Below are 22,185 nucleotides of genomic sequence, written 5' to 3'. Positions count from 1 at the left end.
CACGCCCACTCCTCCCACCTCAGCCAATAGCGACCCGGCATCATGCCAGTCTACGAAGACTCGAGCCAATGGGGCCGCTCCATGTTGAGCGGTGCAGCCCAAGATGGCCGCGCCCATGCCCGGCTGGCCGAGCCGCGACTGACGCTTTAGCTGTGGCCGTGCGGGATCCCCGGCCGGGGCGAGTGATGCCGCGGAGAGGATGTTGCGCGTCTCCCTCAGAGAAGTGAGCGGCCTTCCCCTCCGCCCCCCGGTGTTGCTCGGGGGCTCCCGCCTATGGGGACGGGTGGAAGCGGAACCCCAAGCTATGTCTGCACCAGCTGCCTGGAGCCCGGCCCGTTCCCAGCCCGCGCCGTGGTATCGGGGTCCCCGGTGTGCGTGGTGTAACTTCCCACCCCGCGCCCGACCCGGCTGTGCCCACGCGAGGCTCCCGCTTTCCCCCCCTCCCAACCCCCGCTGGCGGCGGCGCAAAGGCCAGGAGGGCGGTAGAGTGTGTTAACCCTACAAGAGCAAGAAGTGCAGCCCTCACTCGCGCCGCACCGTGCACACTCAGCCCTGCGTCTGGCACTGCGGCCCAGCTGGGACCGGGGGGAGGCGTTGACAGGACACATAGCAAGCAGCGCTTTTAATAAAAACCTCCTCTCCAAGGGTTGTCTAGACTGCGGCGCATTACCCACGAGCTAGTGACCGCACAGCAAGTGGGAAAAATCTGGACGGGTGGAGGGTGGGTTATAGGGTCCCATATAAAACAGAGCCCCTAATATCGGGACGTCTGGTCACCTTAACTGAATACAGCCTAGTTAAAATCCTAATCCTTTTTGGATTATTATTTGTGTGTGTTTAACTCAGGGGTGGGCCAACTTTTTGGCCTGAGGGCCACATTGGGGACAGGGCCGGCTCTAGGCACCAGCCCACCAAGCTGGTGCTTGGGGTGGCACCTGCAGGGGGCGGCGTGGCGCTCCAGCCCGAAAGCAGGGCTGCGACCGGGCTCGCCGCCCTCCCCCCGGCGCAGCCTCTGGCCCCCGGGGAGAGCGGAGCCCCGGCGGGGCTCGCCGCCCTCCCCCCGGCGCAGCCTCTGGCCCCCGGGGAGAGCGGAGCCCCGGCGGGGCTCGCCGCCCTCCCCCCGGCGCAGCCTCTGGCCCCCGGGGAGAGCGGAGCCCCGGCACTCTGGCCGCCGGGGCTCTGCTCTCCCCGGCGGGGCTCGCTGCTCTCCCTTGCGCGGGGGGCGGCGGGAGGCTTTTTTGCCTGGGGGGGCAAAAAAGCCAGAGCCGGCCCTGATTGGGGAATAGAAATTCTATTGAGGGCCATGAATGCTCACCAAATTGGGGTTGGGGCGTGGGAGGGGTGAGGGCTCGAGTTGGGGGTGTGGGCTCTGGGGTGGAGCTGGGGATGAGAGGTTTGAGGGGCAGGAGGGTGCTCTATGCTGGGATCAAGGGGTTTGGAGAGAGGGTGGGGGATCAGGGCTGGGGCATGGGGAGAGGTTCAGGGGTCCAGGCTCTGAGCAGCAGTTTCCTCACCAGCCAAAACCAAGTTAACTAAGGCCCTACGCACAGTAGGGCTTTGTAGCTGTGTTTAAAACCACCTTTAATCATAATTATGCTGCAAAACTTGTATTTGCATCCACAATAACCAGTTACACAATAACCAGTTACAAATGATGGGCCTGATCCTGTAAACAGTGGTACACATGATGGATGTCATTGAGACTCCTCATCTGCATAAAAGTTTGAAGGACTGGGTTTCATGTTCCCACTGTATTTAGAAATTGCTTAGGATGTGACCAGAATAGCACTGGCATTGCTGGTTGAGGCTGAAATGCTTTGAAAGTGTTGTATGTGAAAATTGACGGAGTGCTTTCTTAGTTAATGCTTTTATTCTATCATAACAGTACTACATGTATCAAATTTATCCCCAAAATTAAGGGTGGAGGAAGGGAAGGAATTAGTTTTAGAAACTTGACTGAAACAATTCTTGCAAGTCATACCAATATTTGTAACTAGGGACTTGCGATTTAAAAATGGAAACTGTCCTTTCAGATCTCTGCAGCACTGAAAGAAGGCCGAGTGAGTCCAACAGAGCTTTGTCAAAGATGTCTCTCCTTTATCAAAGCCACAAAATTTCTTAATGCTTACATTACTATAGCAGAAGACACAGCATTAAAACAGGCTGAAGAATCAGAGGGGAGATATAGGAGAGGTAAGTTACCCTAGATTTGTAGTTAATGGCTGTTCTTCCATAAATGTTTTTGACTGTAGTGAATGGAACCTTTGTTAGACTCAGTGATTTTAAAAAAAGAAAAGTCTTTTTTTTGGCCTGAGGGCCACATCGGGAAATAGAAAAGTAGAAAAGTCTACTGTTCATTTGATTTGCTTGTATGGAACAACAATAGGGCCTATTGAGACTAAAGGCTCTGTGGACATATACTGATTGCACTCAAGGTAATCACCATTTACAAAAGATGGGGAATGAGCCGGGGAGTGGGGAGAGGAGAAGAATTTCACCCTGGTAGATCTGCGCTTCTGTCTGTCTAACATCCCATTGCTTAAGCAAAATGCCAGTTAGGATACTTCAGCTTCAAGGCATTTATTCCCTTTGAGATTCTTCTCTGGATAACTAATAGTCAGCTATGAAAGACTTTGTCCAACTACCAATTCCGAGCACAATTGCTGTGCATCAGAAGGCAGAATCTATGACTGCTGGCTTGGGAATGGAGTAGATTTAAGTAGCTGTCCAAGAATGAAATAAGCATTACATGGCCACAACTGAGGTGGTAAGCATCTTTTAGAATAATTTACCTAGTTTGGAAGCCACTTCCTTAGTTGCAGAGACAATGCAGTATGGGAGGAAATCTGGCCTGAGCAAAGTTCCTTAATGTTAGAGTTGAAAACAAAAGACCTTTTGTGAAAATATCAGGACTTTGGAGCGAAGCCCAGAGCTGGAGCACGGAGCAGCTCCAGAGGAGTGGAGTTGCAGGTTTTTGCCTGGAGCTGGAGCGGAGCCAGAGCATAGCTCCAAAGCCCTGGAAAATATAACTTAAAAGCATTTCAGTACAACTCCTACTTCCAAGTTAGAGTGAAGCTGAAGAGTAAAATAAAATGTCATTGCTAAGCAACATAGACAGTCTGTTTTAATACTTAAATTTTACTCTGTCCTTGTACCAATTCCTAACACAGGTCAGATACTGGGGGATTTAGATGGAATTCCTGTTGCAGTAAAAGACAACTTCAACACAGCTGGTATTGAAACAACATGTGCATCAAACATGCTGAAAGGTAAAGTAGTGCGTTGTAGGCAAAGCAAACACCATTTTGAAGCTCTGGTCCTTTTCTCTAAAGCAGCACAGCCTACTTAAAACCTAGTCATTTTCAAAAAATGAATTAAAGTACTTTCAGGCACTACACTTCCTTTGCCGCCATCTGCCAAATTTTTGTGGCTTTTGCAATCGTATATTTTAAAAACTATTAATATTGTAACAATGTAAATAAATGAGACAATGCAATATTAATTATAATCAATACATTAAAATGTAACTATTCTATCAACAGGTTACATTTTGCTCTGTTACTGGAGAGTAGTCAGTGGTTTTTTTGCAAAAAGAACAGGAGTACTTGTGTCACCTTAGAGACTAACAAATTTATTTCAGCATAAGCTTTCGTGGGCTACAGCTCACTTCTTCAGATGCATAGAGTGGAACACACAGACAGAAGATATTTATACATACAGAGAACATGAAAAAATTCAATTAGTGTAATGACCCAACCATTTTTTTGTTGCAAAACTGACACAAAACTTCAAAAACAGACTCCAAAGAGAGACCGCTGAACTCGAATTAATATGCAAATTAGACACAATTAACTTAGGTCTAAACAAAGACTGGGAATGGATGGGTCATTACACTAATTGAATTCCCCCCCCCCCAATATTAAGTTCTCCTCACACCTTCTATGGGTCATCTCGATTATCACTTCAGTTTTTTCTTCTGCTGCTACTGATAGCTCATCTCAGTTGATTGGCCTCTTACAATTGGTATGCGTACTTCCACCTTTTCATGTTCTTTGTAAGTATAAATATCTTCTGTCTGTGTGTTCCACTCTATGCATCTGAAGAAGTGAGCTGTAGCCCACGAAAGCTTATGCTGAAATAAATTTGTTAGTCTCTAAGGTGCCACAAGTACTCCTGTTCTTTTTGCGGATACAGACTAACACGGCTGCTACTTCGAAACCAGTGGTTTTTTTATTTCTGTTTGTTAAATCATCTTTCTATATAGCAAAATGCAAACAGAGTTTCTGTTGTGTTCATAGAGACTTGGTCCTAGTTCTTGAGCTCAACAGTTGTCTTTCATATTGATGTGAGTCATCAGCTACAGACTAGGGACCGAATGGCTAGGTAGCAGTTCTGCAGAAAAGGACCTAGGGGTCATGGTGGACGAGAAGCTGGATATGAGTCAACAGTGTGCTCTTGTTGCCAAGAAGGCTAACGGCATTTTGGGCTGTATAAGTAGGGGCATTGCCAGCAGATCGAGGAACGTGATCGTTCCCCTTTATTCGACATTGGTGAGGCCTCATCTGGAGTACTGTGTCCAGTTTTGGGCCCCACACTACAAGAAGGATGTGGAAAAATTGGAAAGAGTCCAGCGGAGGGCAACAAAAATGATTAGGGGTCTGGAGCACATGACTTATGAGGAGAGGCTGAGGGAACTGGGATTGTTTAGTCTGCAGAAGAGAAGAATGAGGGGGGATTTAATAGCTGCTTTCAACTACCTGAGAGGGGGTTCCAAAGAGGATGGAGCTCGGCTGTTCTCAGTGGTGGCAGATGACAGAACAAGGAGCAATGGTCTCAAGTTGCAGTGGGGGAGGTCTAGGTTGGATATTCGGAAACACTATTTCACTAGGAGGGTGGTGAAGCACTGGAATGCGTTACTTAGGGAGGTGGTGGAATCTCCTTCCTTGGAGGATTTTAAGGCCTGGCTTGACAAAGCCTTGGCTGGGATGATTTAATTGGGAATTGGTCCTGCTTTGAGCAGGGGGTTGGAGTAGATGACCTTCCAACCCTGATATTCTATGATCAGTTCCAATTCTGCTCTCTGGATTTTTGTTTTATAAAAAGATTATTTTTTTCTTTTGAATACCCATAGTTCATTGTTTCACTTAGCAGTTCCATTATATGTCCATAGCATTGTTTTATTAATAAAAGCACTATTATTTTCCTATTTGAAAAAAATTCTCTCTCATGTTGCTGTGTAATAGACCACCACAAACAGGGAACATTAACTAATGAGGGTAAAGAGCGAAATTGATGATACAAAAAAGTGCTGACAAATAACAAAGTAAACAAACTGAAAAAATTGGGGGGAAATCCTACTAATTTATTTAAATTTGTTATTGTGTTTCTTGTAACAATGAAAGGGAAAAAATTGACTATACGTGTTGAACAGCAAGGGTCAAGTTATCTCAAATTACCTTTTCCTCTGCATGCCAGCAAAGCAGTTGTGATTGACGTGGATGAGAGTCTTGAGGGTGAAACTCTAACATAGGCTCTAACACAGTGGTGGGCAACCTGCGGGCCTCACGCGGCCTGTCAGGGGAAGCCACTGGCAGGCCGCCAGACCGCAGCTCCCAGTGGCTGTCTTTTGCCGTTACCAGCCACTGGGAGCTGCGGTTGCCCACCACTACTCTAACATCTTTCCCAGAAAAAGATATCTGCATCAGTATTGGTCAGAGAAACTGTTAGAAACTCTGGCTGCAATCGCCCTGTTTAATTACTCTTGTAACTGGCCTTGTTCTCTTCCGCATATGAACAAGGTCTGAGTTAACTGTACGATTCATTCAGTCTTAGGAGAAGAAAGACTCTAGTAAATAATAAATGTTCTGGTTAATACTTATTCCTTGTTTGTTATCAATGAATTTTGATTACTACTACTGTCACAAAGAAACTTGGTAGCACTGCACAGTGACAGTTGCCATGCAGAGATGATTACTTGGAAACATTTGGAGGAGTAGTTATTGAAAGTCCTCCAGATGGTATCAGACAATTTCTTAACCAATCTGATTTTTTTTTTTTAGGTTATATTCCACCTTACAGTGCTACCGTAGTTCAGAAGTTATTGGATCAGGGGGCTGTACTTCTAGGAAAAACAAACCTAGATGAATTTGCAATGGGGTAAGTTATATTAAATATTTAATATAATTGCATAGTAATATAAATACAGTGTCTACTATGATCCATCTCTAATCCTTAACTGCTGAGTTTATGCATGTTTGTTATATGGTGGTAAATATTTACTCTCCAGGAGTGTCTAATGGAACATGATGGCTATGTCTGTGAACTTCTCACTGAATATTTATCCTATTATGGTGTATATCCATTGTGGTGTGATTTAAAGAAAAGGGCCAGACACTGTAGCAGCTGTGCATGGTTGGATGGTATTGAGGGGATTAATTGAGTAGTATTTTTTTTTTTCAAGGTGGCTTTTTTCTTGGTAACTGAATTACACTCTGATCCATGACTTAAGCATGAGTATTATCACATTGCCTCTGCACACAATATGCCTCGTCTTGGCAACCCTCTTATGTTCCAGGAAGAACTATGCTTTCTACAGAACAGTCTACATTGCCATCATTGTGTGACTTTCTTATGACATGCTACTTCAAGAGGTCATCTTGTGAGGTTTTCTCATACAGTAAACTACCAAAATTGGGTATCTCATGCTTCAAGACCTTAGTTTTGAAGCAGACTCATGACTTGATTTGCCCGATGCTTACATGATGTGAGTCCCCTGGCTTCAGTGGAGTTATACTTAATTTACATTAGGGTGAGTCAGAGGAGAATTTAGTCCTCAGTCTGCTCTGCAGAAGGAAGAAAGGAGTGAAGTTATAACTGTAGGTTTTTATGATTTCCTGCAACTATATAAAACAGTATTGGGGTCAGCTTCACAAGTAAATCTATACAAGCCTTTCCATATCACAATCAGATTTGCCTGAAGGGCTAGGAGTAAAAGGTGGAATTGGCAGAAAAACATTGTATTGTTATGAAAAGTCTATAACTGAAATACAGTTGTCTGTGTTTAACCTATCTGAATTTCTCACACCAGATCTGGGAGCACAGATGGAATATTTGGACCAGTTAGAAACCCCTGGAGTTATTCAAGGCAGTACAGAGAAAAATCAGTGCAGAACTCCCATACTGAGAATGAAGACTCCAATTGGTTGGTAACAGGAGGAAGTTCAGGAGGTAGTGCTGCTGCAGTGTCTTCTTTCACATGCTTTGCGTAAGAGCTTTTTTAGAACTGTTAATTAAATGCTTCATAATGATGTGTGCACTTTTCCTCAAGACTAGTTTATCTTCCTTTCCCCAGGCACTACACTGTAATGTTTTTGTTTGAAACTGTAGAATAATTTGCATTGGTGTTGAAGAATTAGTTATACTATTAAGAACACAGAGATACTGAAATGCGTAACACATTGAAAGTGATTACATGTAAGGAAGCTTAAATTATTTCATTCTGAGCATTGTTCAGCATACTGACATGAACATTTTGCATTGCTTGAAATGTATGGTGTCAGTAACAAAGAGAGAATGTTGTTCTCATTTGCACCTACTTTCGCTAAAAATATCATGGGATCCGTTATATGTCCACCACCTCAGTTATCACCCCAACTTCTCCCCTAAAAAGGAGAAAACATTGAATCCGAGCCCAGCTGGGAGACCAGACACCCACAACCCCCCACCCCTGAGCCCAACCACAGTGCTCCACCCCCAGTCAATACACCCAAAACCCCTCCCCCGCCCCAAGCCAGCTCAGATACCTGCATCCTCTTCCCTCCAGAGTCCAGACACTCACCCCTCAGAGCCCAGCTGTGTCCCCCCCCCGCCCATCCTCTTTCCCCCTCAGAGCCCAGGGATCCAGAAGGAGAAACAGTCTGATGCTTGGTCCCAGGCTTGCATGAAGTTTCCTGTGCACTGCCATCTCCTTCCCTCAGGACATGCTGGGAACTGCAGCTGCCAGGAATCCTCTAGTTCCCTCCCCCTCTCCCCGGCAGTGTCTTCTATGTGCAAGCTGGGCTCTGCCAGGTCCAGCGGCCCCTACTGGTGGCTTCAGCACTGCAGCCCATTTCTGTGGGGGAAAGGAAATTCTGTGTGCACAGTGCATTAATTTCTGCAAAATTCTGCATTGCGCAGTGGCGCAGAATTCCCCCAGTAGTATCTTCAATTGCCATTGAAGTCTGCTCACTTCTGATGGGGGTGTGGCTGCTCAGCACTTGCCAGGTCAGGTGCCTTTTCCAGCCATTTTGTCACCTGTTCATCCATCTTTTTCAGCTTCTCTTTGAAAGTGGAAAAGAAACAGAGTGCTGCCTGTATTTCTTTCTTTGAATTGAGATGTAACTGTACACAGCATCCTCACACTTTGACTGGCTGAGACAGTTCCACTCATTAATGTCAGTATTAAATTGGTTCAACCATGTTAAGAAATTGACTCCTATGAAACAAAAAATGCCACATACTATGAAAAATTATAACTGGTCAAAAATTCAATTTTATAACTTGAAATTTAGAACAGAGCAACTTCATTCAAATTTGTCAGCCCATTTTCGAATTTCTGATGTATTAAAAAAAGAAAAGGAGCATTTTATTTCATTTTGAACTGACATTGAATTGACTTTTTAAAAACTGGAAAAGAAAATAAATTTCAATTCAAAATGAAAATGTTTCATTTCTAGTTTTATTGAAAAATCACATTTCATTGAAATAAGTTTTCACAATGCATTTTGATTTCAACAACTGCATTTTTTTTTCCTGACAAATTTCAGTCAAAATTGTAACCAGCTCTACTAAAAATGTTGAGTATAGCATGGGTTAAGCAAACTTTTTGACCCAAGGGCCACATCTGGGTGGGGAAATTGTATGTAGGGATAGGGCAGGGAGTTGAGGTGTGGGAGGGGGTGCAGTGTGCAGGAAGGGATTCCGGGCAAGGGGTACAGGAGGGGTGTGGTGGGCTTGGCATGGGGTTGGGCTGCAGGAGGGGGTGTGGAGTGCAGGAAGGGGTTCAGGGCAAGGGATGCAGAGGTGCAGGAGGGGTGTGGTAGGGGGCTCAGGGCATCAGGTTGGGGTGCAGGAGGGGGTGCGGAGTGCAGCAGGGGGCTCAGGGCAGGGGGTTGGGGTGCAGCAGGGGGCTCAGGGCAGGGGGTTGGGGTGCAGCAGGGGGCTCAGGGCAGGGGGTTGGGATGCAGGGTGCAGGAGGGGTTTGGGGTGCAGGCTCCGGCCCGGTGCCGCTTACCTCGAGCGGCTCCGGGGTGGCGGTGGCGCACAGCGGGGCAAAGGCAAATTCCCTGCCTGCCCTGGTCCTGCGCCACTCCCAGAAGTGGCCAGCATGTCCAGCAGTGGCTCCTGGGGGTGGGTGGGGTGGGGCAGGCAGTTTCACCATGCACTGCCCTCGCCTGTGGGTACCACCCCCGCAGCTCCCATTGGCCGTGGTTCCCCATTCCCAGCCAAAATGGGAACTGCAGGGAGCGGTGCCTGCAGGTGAGGGCAGCGCACGGAGCCCTCTGTCCACCTCCCTCCCCCAGGGGCTGCAGAGACCTGATGCCAGCCAATTTCGGGACAGGCACGGGGCCAGGGTAGGCAGGGAGCCTGCCTTTGCTCCGCTGCGCCATGGAGCTAGCAATCCCACAGGCCGGATTGAAAACCCTGACAGGCCGATCCAGCCCGTGGCCTGTAGTTTGCCCTCCCCTGGTGTAGCAGGTGCAGTTTTGGTATAGAAGGGAAATCACAGTGCACAGCCTCAATCTTAGAAAACACGAAAAAAGTAATATCTTTTGATGAATAAGAAGCCTTGTTAGATGTGAAGGGCATATTTTATCAACATGTCTTTGTAAACTGAAAACTGCTGCTGCTTCATACTAAATAGTAAAGAAAGAACCTAGGGTTACCATTCGTCCGGATTCCCCCGGACATGTCCGGCTTTTTCGGGTTAAAAATAGCGTCCGGGGGGAATTTGTCAATGTCCGGACTTCCCCTCCTCCCCCCTCCCATGCACAGCGTGCGCGCGCTTACAAAGCAGCCGGTGCTCCAAAAGCCAGAGCCCTGCTTGCACTTCCCCCTCCTCCCTCCTGAAACTTGACACCACTCCCCTCCTCTCCTTCCCTCCCTGCACTCACAGATCGCTGGCTGTTCGTCTGGAGCTCCGAGCCTGCTCCCCTCCCCCGCTGTCGAGCGCGCTGCTCTGCAGCACAGTAAGGGGGCCGGGGGCCAGAGAAGCGGCAGGGAGGTTCGGGGGGGGGGGTAGTCAAGAGACAGGGAGCAGGGGGGAGGGTTGAATGGGTCAGGGAGTTCGGGGGGGGGCTGTCTGGGGGTTGGGGGTGTAAGGTTTTGGGTAGTCAGGGTACAGGTGGGGCGGTCTCAGGAGGGGGCAGTTAGGGGACAAGGAGCGGGGGGGTGTTTGGGAGTTCTGGGGGGGGCTGTCTGGGGGTTGGGGGTGTAAGGTTTTGGGCAGTCAGGGTACAGGTGGGGGGGGTCTCAGGAGGGGGCAGTTAGGGGACAAGGAACAGGGAGGCTTAGGTAGGGGGTGGGGTTCTGGAGGGCAGTTAGGAGCAGGGGTCCCAGGAGGGGGCAATCAGGGGACAGGGAGCAGAGGGGTTTAGATGGGTCAGGAGTTCTGGGGGGGGCTGTCAGGGGGTGGGGGTGTGGATAAGGGTTGGGGCAATCAGGGGACAGGTAGGGGGGTAGGGTCCTAGGGAGCCAGTTAGGATGTGGGGAAGGTCTCAGGAGGGGGCAGTCAGGGGACAAGAGGCAGGGAGGCTTAGGGAGGGGGTGGAGTCCTGGGGGGCAGTCAGGGGACAAGGAGTGGGGGGGAGGGTTGGGGGTTCTGAGGGGGCAGGAAGTGGGAGGGAGTGGAAGGGGCAGGGGCGGGGCTAGGACAGGGGCGGGGCTAGGGTGGGGCTCCTCCCGTCCTCTTTTTTGATTGTTGAAATATGGTAACCCTAAAGAACCAGAATAAATGGGAGCTGAGTGCATGAAGATGATGCACTTTAAATTATTCTCATACTTGTATATCTAAAAAAAATTCAGGTCTGTACCTCTTTAAGAACAGATACAATTTAGATGTGTTTTGAAGTATTCAATGCTATTAATGATGGTTCTATTTAAACCGTAGGGCTTTAGGATCAGATACAGGAGGGTCCACCAGAAACCCAGCTGCTCACTGTGGAGTAGTAGGTTTAAAGCCAACCTATGGACTGATTTCTCGTCATGGTCTCATTCCACTAGTGAACTCCATGGATGTACCAGGAATTTTAACCAGATGCGTGGATGATGCAGCAATTGTATTGGGTACTACTAGTGCATATGTCTTTGTATACAGTTTGTCTCAAAACCTTTTGAATTTAAGAATCCCCTGTATTACTTTTCCTGTATGTCATGAGCCTTTTTTCATCTTTCAGGTGTGCTTGCAGGGCATGATCCTAAAGACTCTACTACTGTGCAGGACCCCTTTAAGCCGTTTGAACTAACCAGTTTTATAGATGCCAGCAAGCTCTGCATAGGAATACCAAAGGTAGCATTTCCAACTTTATCACTGGAAAAAAATTCATATCAGAGTAAAAACCTATATATCCTGCTCCCTGCGTCTGTAGTGATTTGCATCTGCAGAGACAGCATGTGGGAGTGAAAGTGTGTGTGTTTCATTGCTCGGTGTCAACCTCTTCAGGCCGTTATAGGGCATTGACACTCTCCCTCCAAAGACTGGACAGAACTCTACAGAATGTTCCCTAGAAGTTTTATAAGAGGAGACTGGGAGCCTGAGCTCCTGGGCTTTATTGCTGGCTCTTTCACCAACTGCCTGTTTGACCTCAAACAAATCACTCTTTTTCTTAGTGCCTGAGGCTATGTCTATGCTACAAGCTAGGGGTGTGCATCCCCAGTTTGTGTATGCATATCGTAGCTCAATGACAGCTAGCCCTGGTATAAAGATCAGTGTAGTCGTGATAGCACGTGCAGTGGAGTCATGGCAGAGCCGGGCAGCCTACATACCAGCTTGAAACTGGGAGGCACATACTCAGCATAGCTCAGCTATGGCTTTCCTGCTGCTTGACTGTGCTGCCGTGTCTACACTGCTGTTTATACTCATGCTAAGCTCTCATCGAGCTACCGCAAGTACATGTACACGAGTAGGGGAATCACATCCCTAGCTCACAGTGTAGATGTAGCCTGAGTGTAAAATGAGCATAATATTTACCTCACAGGGATGTTAAGACTTAATAAATCTTTATGGAGTGCTTTGAGGTCCTTGGTTGAAAGGCACTATATTAATACAAAATACTGTTTAAAAAGATTATTGTGCTGTGCAGGGAAAGGGTTCTTATTAGGGATCAGGTGTTGTCTTTTTTTTTTTTTTAATTTGCCTATTAATAGAAAAGCTTCTATGAATGTGTTACTTTCAGTGAGATAAGGGGATAACGGTTGGATTTAAACGCCCCTTCACTAATTGCAATCCAAGCATTGCGCTAGTACAGGTGAACCAGAAAATTTAATCAAACAAAAATATCACTGAAGAGTCTATTTTCATTGTCCAAGCTGATTGAAATGCAAAAAGATCATATAGAGTTATTTGTAAATTATATGGTAAATATTTCAATGTTACTAATCCAAAATGGTGGTGGTAGCAAGTAAGGACTTTATTTTTTTTTTTAAAGTGATATTTATCCTGACAGTAGTGCCCCTTTCGCAGTAGTGTGGATTTTTATTTTATTTATTTTATTTTTTTAAATAGGCAACACTGTTAGTACTATGGTCAAGTCTGCAGGATTGGTCCCATATTTTGATGCTGAACCTGTAGTAAGCGTCCACAAATGTGGATATTCAACTAAACACCTTTAGTAACTTAGGCTAACCAGGCTGGCTATCCTTGTCTCCTTGGTAAGGGCTTGTCTGCATGGGAAAGTTAATGGAGAATAAGCTAGGGTGTAAATGTAAAGTGCAATAGCTAATCCACAGTAGCTCGCTGCATAGACACACTTATTCCTCACTAATAGTGCCTTTTTGCTGTTTAGGTTCATATGGGTCGGAAGCGTAGGCTATTCAATAAACAGCAAAAAGGCACTTTTAGTGAGGAATAAGAGTGTCTATGCAGCGAGCTAGTGTGGAATAGCTATTCTGGGTTATTTCCATGTAGGCAAACCCTAAGAGTCTACACAGAGTGAGGCTTGTCACCAACCCTCATACTATGAGACTCTTCTTTAGTGCTGTATTTTGACCTAGGTATGACACTTGCCACTGATGTGCTTTGGCCATTGTTTCTGCTCATTTAACATTATTCATAATGGGACGGGTATTGTGGCTTAAAATTTAAGATGTGCTGTCCGTGAACTGCAGAATCCCAGTTAATAGACTGACAAGTGGGCAGCTTCCTATCCAGAAATTATAGAATTGAAGCAAGAAGTGCATAGTGAAATGTTATGACCTGCATTATGCAGGTGTTCAGACTAGAGAATCGTGATTGGTCCCTTCTGGCCTTAAAAATCTATTAAACTTATGAACTTAATATAATTTAATATCCTAACAGTAAGCAAAAACGTAAGTCTGTAATAAATACTTTAAAAAAGAATGTAGTGATGAAGACTAGTTTAACAGTATTTGCATCTAATAGTATATTACATTGTTTGGCTTGTTTACTGTCAACCAATAATTTTACATGGGTTTATTTTCAATGGTTCTTAATTATCTGTGAAGATGCTTATGCATAGAATTCATTTCCTAACTTTTGTTCTCCACTAAGGAATATCATGCACCAGGATTATCTAGTGAAACTCTGGCACTTTGGTCTAAAGCTGCTGACCTCTTTGAGAATGCAGGTGCCAAGGTGATTGAAGTGAGCCTACCCCACACACGTTATTCAATTATATGCTATCATGTGCTGTGCACAGCAGAAGTAGCATCAAATATGGCCAGATTTGATGGACTAGAATATGGTAAGTTTAAGTTTTTAAAGGAAAAAGGGCTATATCCCTTTATATTATATGTAACACTCACTCACTTTATTAAGTGGCATAAAGATGCCTGTCATAGGTGTGTGCACTATGGTGATTTAACGTACATGGTTACCTGCATTTCATGGTTGAATGTTAGGAGATATGTTTTTTCCATGATATGATAGAGTAAAAACCTTATTGCAGCTGAAAGCTGGAGTGAAGGACTAGAAACTGAGGTAGTCAAAGCATTAGCAAGGTATCCCAAGTGATCATGAAACTTACACTGGCTATCTGCTTGTAGTTAATAGATGAAAATAATTTGTTTTCAGAAACTGTGTGAATTGTTAAAAGCATAAAGTGCTCAATATATACATGAATGTTTTGCCATCTTATTGGGTGAGATACTGTGCATTAAAATATTTAGAAGCACTTGAGGAAAAAATGCCCCATCACTGGAGACATCCAAAGATAGGCCTGGCCAAAAAAAAAAAAAAAAGGCAGCCTAATTAACGTAAACAAGGGAATAGTCCTGAATTATCTGGGAAATGAACCAGATAGACTTAAAAGATCTTTTCCGTTAATGTATTTTGTGACATGACCAACATGAGTTGTTGTCTTAGTGATTTACCATTTTAGTTTGTCTAGTGAGTGTATCACTTGATTATGGTATAGTAAGGTGCTGGCAAGTAAAATAAAAATGCAGCCTATTTCTGAAGTCATTAAGATAAACCAGGACTATCAAAAGATTTGGTATTTTTGTATCTAAGTTTTTACCAGATTGTAATTTGAATTAAGTGTAATAACTTCCTTAAACATTCCCATTGCATCTGGTTATTGCAGGACACATGGTGCTTTTCTTCCCTTTTAACTATACTTTTCCTGTGATTTCTCCCCCCCCCCCCCTTCTTTCTTTTTGTCACAAACCCACCATTATAATGTTTTTTACAGGATGTGACCTTTTTGGATTCTGTTTTATATTTAACTAATGCTCACATTCTGGGGTTTTGAAATATTGTAGCCATCCCCAAAAACACAATACATAGTTTGAATTAGACTCAATCCTGTCTGTGTACCTGTTCGTGGGTCACAGAATTAAGTGATTGGCCAAATTCTTAGGCAAGTGCAGCTTAATTGAAATCAGTGGAATTTCACTACTTTATCCCAGTGCCGATTGTCTGAGGTTTGGATGTTCTTTAATTTATGGGAAGATTGGGGCCTGATCCGAAGTCTATTGAATTCATTCCATTGAATCTCATTGAATATAGTGGGCTTAGGATCAGACCCCTTGTAAATAAGTTGTTGCTTTTCATTTCTACAAGCAAGTTTTTAGTCGGAGAGAAATGTTCTGAGCTGTGTTTTTTGAGGAGTGTATTGTGCAGCACAAAGTATGTATGCATTGTTCAGATCAGTTTTTAGTCTGTACTCAAAATAAACTGAAGGGTGAGCTATCCGTGTTACTGAAATACATCTACACATTCATGTCGTGAAGGATGAGAAGAGTTTTCTCCACCTTCCATGTCAGATTGAAGATCAGAGGCAGGAGTGTTCATATTGTAGCACTCTCCATTGTACTTCTCAGTACAGATAAATAGAAATATTTCACTTCTAGAGACTCCAAATGTATAGTCACAGTATGATTCCAGAATTCATTTAATATTTAACATAAGTTTTTAGATTTTGTGTGCAAAAATAGCATGTTAACATCTGCTGCACTTGACATAGTATGTCATTGTGAAGGTCAATATTTTATATTGTTTAATGGTTTTCATGGGTCTTCAGGATTTGTTTCCAAATCACTGGTGATTTATTTTTAGGACACCGTTCCAGTATGGACAAGTCCACAGAAGTCATGTACGCTGCAACTCGACGAGAAGGGTTTAATGATGTTGTAAGAGGAAGAATTCTGTCAGGGAACTACTTTTTGTTAAAACAGTAAGTTCAGCATATTTTAAAGCTCAACTGTACAATATTAATGACTTATTAAGCAGCTGATGATTAAATTACTTATGTTGAGCAAATTCTTTGTTGCTAAGGCAATATCTATTTATATTGGTTTAAGTGTATGATGTGTAGCAAACTGTTATTAATAGCTAAAAATAATGCTTTCCTTTGCTCTTAACTTGAAGCTTTTTGAATTTAAGAAGGTAGAACAACACGTTGTGTAATTTGCATCTTAAGTGCCCTATTGGCACACTTCGATTAAGCTATGCAAAAACTTAGTCTGTGGTGTTTGTCAGTGAAATCAGAATAGAGCCCTAACTATTCTGTTATTAAATGTTGTGTGGCCATCAGCATCAATCCGATTTAATCTTGCTAAAGTTCTCCAGGTATAGAAACATTTGTTATGTTCTACTGATGCCTCTTGTGGAAAGCCAGAAGATGTGGCACTTAGTTTAAATATCTCTCTCACCTTCCCCACCTCTTTGCTTGAGTCTACAGAGAAAATAAAATTGTACTGGAGTGGTCAAGTAAACTCATTTATTTTTCTGAGGAACCTTATGTTTATCCAGCTCAGCTGGATGAACTGGTATGAGAACTCAGAATGAACATACTTTTAATTCTCACTCAATCTGTCTTCATTTATGACTATTATTGGAGAACGTATTACCCATCTAAACTGATAAGATTGCCACTTTCTCTGCCTCCACCCTGTTAAGATTCCAAACAATGAGGATATCCACATTGACACCCTGTGTCAGTTAGTTTTGTGGCATAGTTATTTTAAGAAAACTGAGTGTGACAGACTAACCATCTCCTGCCATATCCTGACTGAACCGTATGCAATTAAAATAAACTTCATTGAGTTAAATTTAACATCTTTTGGATCTCGTATTAGAAATGTTTATGCAGTGTTGTGAGATTATATGGAACTGCTTAAGCAGGAAGACAAGATGAATGCAGTCTCTGGAAGGTGTTAGTAACTTCCAGTCTTTTTGGAACAATATGTCTGAAGTGGATTTTCGAGGAAATACCTCGGGGGTCTGGGGAATGCAAATTCTCCCCTCTGGGCATTTTGAAGGAAGCACCCAAGAATGGGACCCATTGTATGCTAATTACCTGCACCTGGAAACTTCAAATCAAAGACCCATGAACTATAAGTATGTTCTGAGCTGAAGATGTCATGAACTGGGAATCCTCAAAGCTGTCATGAACTGGGACTCCCCTAGGGTCCTTTGAAGGACTTACCTTGTGCCTTGTCAGAATCCCATGTTAGGGTGGGGATTCCTGGTAAGCTTATTAACAAGAGTGTACATTTTGTATTGTTTTCTCTATAGTGCTTTTTATCTTAAGTATACAATAGGCTTTCACAGAAAGAACTGTGTGGTACCTTATATCTGTAGCAATCCCTCTATCAGTCTCTGAAGAGAAAGCAAGCAAATCTGTTTAGGCAGACTGTCTTTTCTAGGAAATATACCGTGAAAGCAGGGAACTGTGCAGCCTGGAAATAGGGAGAGACACATGGGTCTCCACCCAGAAAGGTGACCACTGGGGAGCTGGAAGCTGAGAAACCACTGAGGGGACATACAGGTGCAATTGCCCTAAACTGTGACACTGAGCGCACACAAGAATATTCCTGCTGCTTTAAGCTCTTAGAGTTAATAAAAGCTGTGTCTTCAAGACAGGGATGTCAGCCTATGAGCAGCCAGCCCCTGTGAACTGTCAATATTATTGCTAAGCATCCTCAATGTAGTGTTTTCTGATGACATCTGTCTGGGTTGTCTATCATAAACGTAGGGTGAATGTTTGACAACCTGTGTGGGTCAGTTTTGGTGAAGGAAAACAGGAGTGATTTCTACAAGAGCTAGCAGGGGGCAGTCTCATCACTTTGCTACAATCCACAGGAAATGAATCATCAAGAACAGAATTTAGGGTTCAAATAACATTCTCATAATAGAGTGCAGGAGAGTCATGTATTGTCCGCTGTATTCAAATTACAACAGTGGCTCTCAAACTTTTGTACTGGTGATCCTTTCACATAGCAAGTCTCTGAGTGCGACCCTCCCTTATAAATTAAAAACCCTTTTTTATATATTTTACACCATTATAAATGTTGGAGGCAAAGCGGGGTTTGGGGTGGAGGTTGACAGCTTGCGACCCCCCCCCCTGTAATAACCTTGCGACCCCCTGAAGGCTCCTGACCCCCAGTTTGAGAACCCCTGAATTACAAACTATTTTCTTTGAGATGTGAAATCCATAAAATAACTAGATTGATATTTGAAGCTATGCATACCTGCATATATCATGAGTGAAGTCTAAAATTTAACTACTTGGTCTCTTCTCCCATAAGTTCTTTAAAAGTAGTTGAGGTGAAAAAAATGTAAATCAGGAAAACTGGTTAAAGACTCACATGAGTCTTGAACATTTTTATTAGTTCTGCAACTAATCTTTTCCTTAGTCTGGTAAGTGGCATTTCATAAATAACTCCAGAAAAAGAGCCATTTTCCATAATATCACTGATCTCTGACAGCAGATCCATTGTATCTTGATCTTTACTATTACTTCAGAAGAATAAGTACCAGGTTCTCTTGAATTTTTTTTTTAAAGCCTTGAAAAGTTAAGATGCATTCAACTTTGTCTTCATTACAACTCTTCAGCAAATCAGATCTTCAGAGTAATCAGCTGACAATTATGTACTGGATAATTTGGATTGTTTTATCAGCAGACACTGGCATTTAGTTATTTACCCTTGACTTACAATACATTTGCTAATTACCCATAAAATGTTTACAGTACCAGTTATTTTTGACTAATAAATTCTTTTGAAACTGAACCTCTAAACTTGACATTAAATCCTTAAACTGGGGATAATGCTGCATGTGATGTAGGAATGAAATATAAAATTGTCAGTTTTTCTGCCTCAGATACGCAGAAAAACAGATGAAGAATTCATAGCCTCCTTCAGTCTAAACTGCTGCTTACGTAAAATAAATGACTATGGGAATTTTGGACAAAGACCTTGGTGTGCTTCTCTATAAGATCAATAAGAAGGACCAGTAGCAAAGTGCACACCTGAAACATATATTACTTTAAGCATGTGGGTAGTCCCTCTGAAGTCAGTGGGACTGTTCATGTGCTTAAGTGCCTTGCTAGATAGAGTCCCTAAATGATTGATAAATCACAACTATAAGACAAGTCATTTTTTTCCAGACATCACTTCCATCATGTTTTGAAATTCAGTAGATAAGTAAACAAAGTTGCAGAAAAAGACTGGGTCATAAAATACTATCTTGATTTGAGCCTACCCTCCACTTGGCTTGTGTTTTCCTTCATTTATATTCCCTCTCCACTCTCTTCAGTGGTCTTTGCCCCAGGTCTCTCCCTGCATCTGTTTCATGGCTCATCTTTAAGGACATGCTTTAGTACATCTGCAACCATGCTGCTTTGATGACTGATCTTGTTCTCTGTTGAAAACCTAAGTACTGTACTTGTGGTGCAGTCCTTCATCCCAAAGGGAAAACTGGGCTTGTTTTTTTTTCCCCAATGGCCACTTAGCAATTTAAATTATCGATGGTATTAAACTTAATTTCTAACACCAGTGACTATTTGTTCCTAGGAACTATGAGACTTATTTTATCAAGGCCCAAAAAGTGAGACGACTCATTGCCAATGACTTTGTGAATGTTTTCCGTAATGGTATTGATGTTTTGCTCACTCCCACCACCCTAAGTGATACAATACCATACGTGGAGTTTATCAAAGAAGACAACAGAACCCGCAGTGCACAGGATGATATTTTTACACAGGCCGCAAACATGGCAGGTAAGTAGAGAGAGAAGTGCATCTCCTTAGCATATTTCCCAGCTAGTCTTCAATTTAGTATCTATTCTCTCCTGCCAGCTGCCCTCTTTCTATAGGACCTCTGTATAGAAAGCAACTGTCTGAACCAAGTTGTCAGCTGGTTTCTCTGAGTAGCAAAGCTTATATTGACCATAAGATGGTAGCAGTGTGAAGTGAGTTCGTTCATTAAATGTGCAAGAATTTAAGTATATAATTACTTCTGGAGGATTCTGCACCAAAAAAATTTAAAATTCTGCACCCAATTTTAAAATTCTGCATATTTTATTTGTCAAAATAACAATATAATCATGCACCAGTTTCAATTATTTTGGTAATTTATTTCAAAATACCTGTCAGCAAGTATATCTGTAATAATACAGGTAAAGATTCAGGAAACTTTTTTGACAAATAGATTCCTTACTAGGCATATTAATACAGAACTTTGAATAATAATTCATTTAAATTACAGTACAGAAACCTATTTCCCACACCCCTCAGAAGCAGTGCAAAGGTTTGGGGGAAATCAGAGGTAATGGAGGAGCCGAGGGAGAGGGAAATAATTGCTGGAAAGGAGCCTGGGAGTGAACCTGGAGAGTTGTTGGTTGTGGGTGGGAGAAATATGGAACAGGTGGTATTATGGGGGAGGGAGGGGAGGAATTAAGGAGCCTCCACCTAGGAGGAGCCTGACTGACCCCTCCCAGCCTCTCTCTTCAGTCCAACACAACTGCCCCTGTCCCCATGTGGTGCTGCACCCCACCCCCCCACTGCTCACCCTTCTGAACCCAGTCTGTGATTCCCCCAGCAGCCCTGCTCTATCCACACCCCATATCCCATACCTTGTCACCTGGGCCCCACAGGCATGTCATTGTGAGGAACACTATCTGCCCTCTACCTGTCTGACTGGCTGCTCCAGCTGGTGAGCCGTCTGCCCACTTTCTGGCACCCCAAGCACCTGGTGGGTGAAAGGTGCAACTGCAGTGCTTCTCTGGCAGAATGTATTTCTTGCGGGGGTGGAGAATCTGTGGGGAACATGAATTCTGCACGTGTGCAGTGGTGCAGAATTCCCCCAGGAGTAATATAATATTGGTTATACTGCTAAAATGCAAAGATTAGCCTTAAAAGCTTTACATGCATTTGTTTTGGTTATCTTTCCTAAGAGTCCCATTTGTAATAATTCTAGCAATCTGTGTAATAGCAAATCCTGCACATGCAATGTTTTAATAATTTTGCTTTTTTCCCCCCCCTCAGGGCTGCCAGCCATAACTGTTCCTACAGCACTTTCAGAGAAAGGTTTGCCAATTGGGCTTCAGTTTATTGGACGTGCATTCCAGGAGCAGCAGCTTCTTACTGTAGCCAAATGGTTTGAAAACCAAGTAAAATTCCCTATGATACAATTACAGGGAATGATGGATCATGGTCACACTGTCTGTCACAATCAGAAATCAGCCTTTTTTTCATAACCAAGGACTTGATGGTTTTAGTAGTGGAAGTAAGGAGGATTTTAGAATATCTCTCTCTTTGTGCTGTTTCAAATTGAAAAGACATGTAATCCTTCAGTTTATTTGTACAAGTGACAGGCTCTAGAGTCTAAAAACATATGTATTAAAGCAAAATGCAAGAGAGAAGCAGGGAAACTTTGTTACTGTGTAATTAAACAGAAGTGAGGCCCATGGTATGTTCCCTACAACTGTAAACTGCATGTACAGTATAATTTGAATATTTTTTTCATGTTGGGTATAAAGTGTATGTCTTGTAATTGTAGAGCTGCTTTTCCCACCCATTCATACGAAGAAATCTTCGGAATTCATTCCCTGATGGAACAGACATGGGCTTCTTCCTTAAGTGTGTACAGTTTCCAGCAGCTCTGGTCTCCTGTTGCCTCCCAGGTTACAGGGCTCCAGTGAAACCAAGCCATGAAGGAGTCCTCAGCCAGAGGAGGCCTTAGTGAAGATCTGCCGTCAACTAGATTGGAAAGAGAGGGATAGGAGTGTATGAATGGACATGCACAAGAATGACCTCTTCAAGAGAGAATGTAGCTAAACCATGTACAGTGTAGAAGAGCCATCTTTGTACAGAGCCTGGAGGCTGCTATGGTACTTATCCCTTCTTGTGAAAAGGCTTTCTAATTGCAGATGTTTCCTTTGAGAAACAACCCTCTAAGTTTCAGAAATTGCTCTTCCTGCTGCCCCCTCTGTTTTTCTATAATCCCAGCTCAGGTGCCAAAATCAGAGGCAGTTTCATAAATTAGTGCATTCTTTTCCTCATTGTAGATGGTATCATCTGCCTGTTGAACATTTCCAACCCAGATGTTAGAAGGGAAGATTTAACAAACAGCCACTAACATCTGCAAAATTTACCCTTGGGAATATAGTTTTCTACTTTACCAACATGATTGCTTATTTCTTTGTAGCTGTTGCTCATGTTTAGAGGCTCCATTTTCTTCTCACAA

General features: G+C 43.5%; 1 protein-coding gene across 1 annotated transcript; it reads left to right on the top strand.

The window, feature by feature from the left end:
- Positions 1-77: 77 nt before the first annotated feature.
- QRSL1 (glutaminyl-tRNA amidotransferase subunit QRSL1) lies at positions 78-21,497 on the top strand. Its single transcript, XM_054023808.1, has 11 exons — positions 78-223; positions 2,034-2,193; positions 3,171-3,269; positions 6,060-6,156; positions 7,088-7,264; positions 11,147-11,322; positions 11,433-11,545; positions 13,766-13,958; positions 15,773-15,890; positions 19,513-19,718; positions 20,985-21,497. The coding sequence occupies exons 1-11, from the start codon at positions 200-202 to the stop codon at positions 21,194-21,196; spliced, it is 1,575 nt and encodes a 524-aa protein (XP_053879783.1). The 5' UTR covers positions 78-199; the 3' UTR covers positions 21,197-21,497.
- The last annotated feature ends 688 nt before the right edge of the window (positions 21,498-22,185 follow it).

Source organism: Malaclemys terrapin, chromosome 3, assembly GCF_027887155.1.
Source record: "Malaclemys terrapin pileata isolate rMalTer1 chromosome 3, rMalTer1.hap1, whole genome shotgun sequence".
Taxonomy (NCBI): Eukaryota; Metazoa; Chordata; order Testudines; family Emydidae; genus Malaclemys; species Malaclemys terrapin.
Note: the sequence above shows the minus strand (reverse complement) of the source record. Positions and strands in the feature narration are given on the sequence as shown.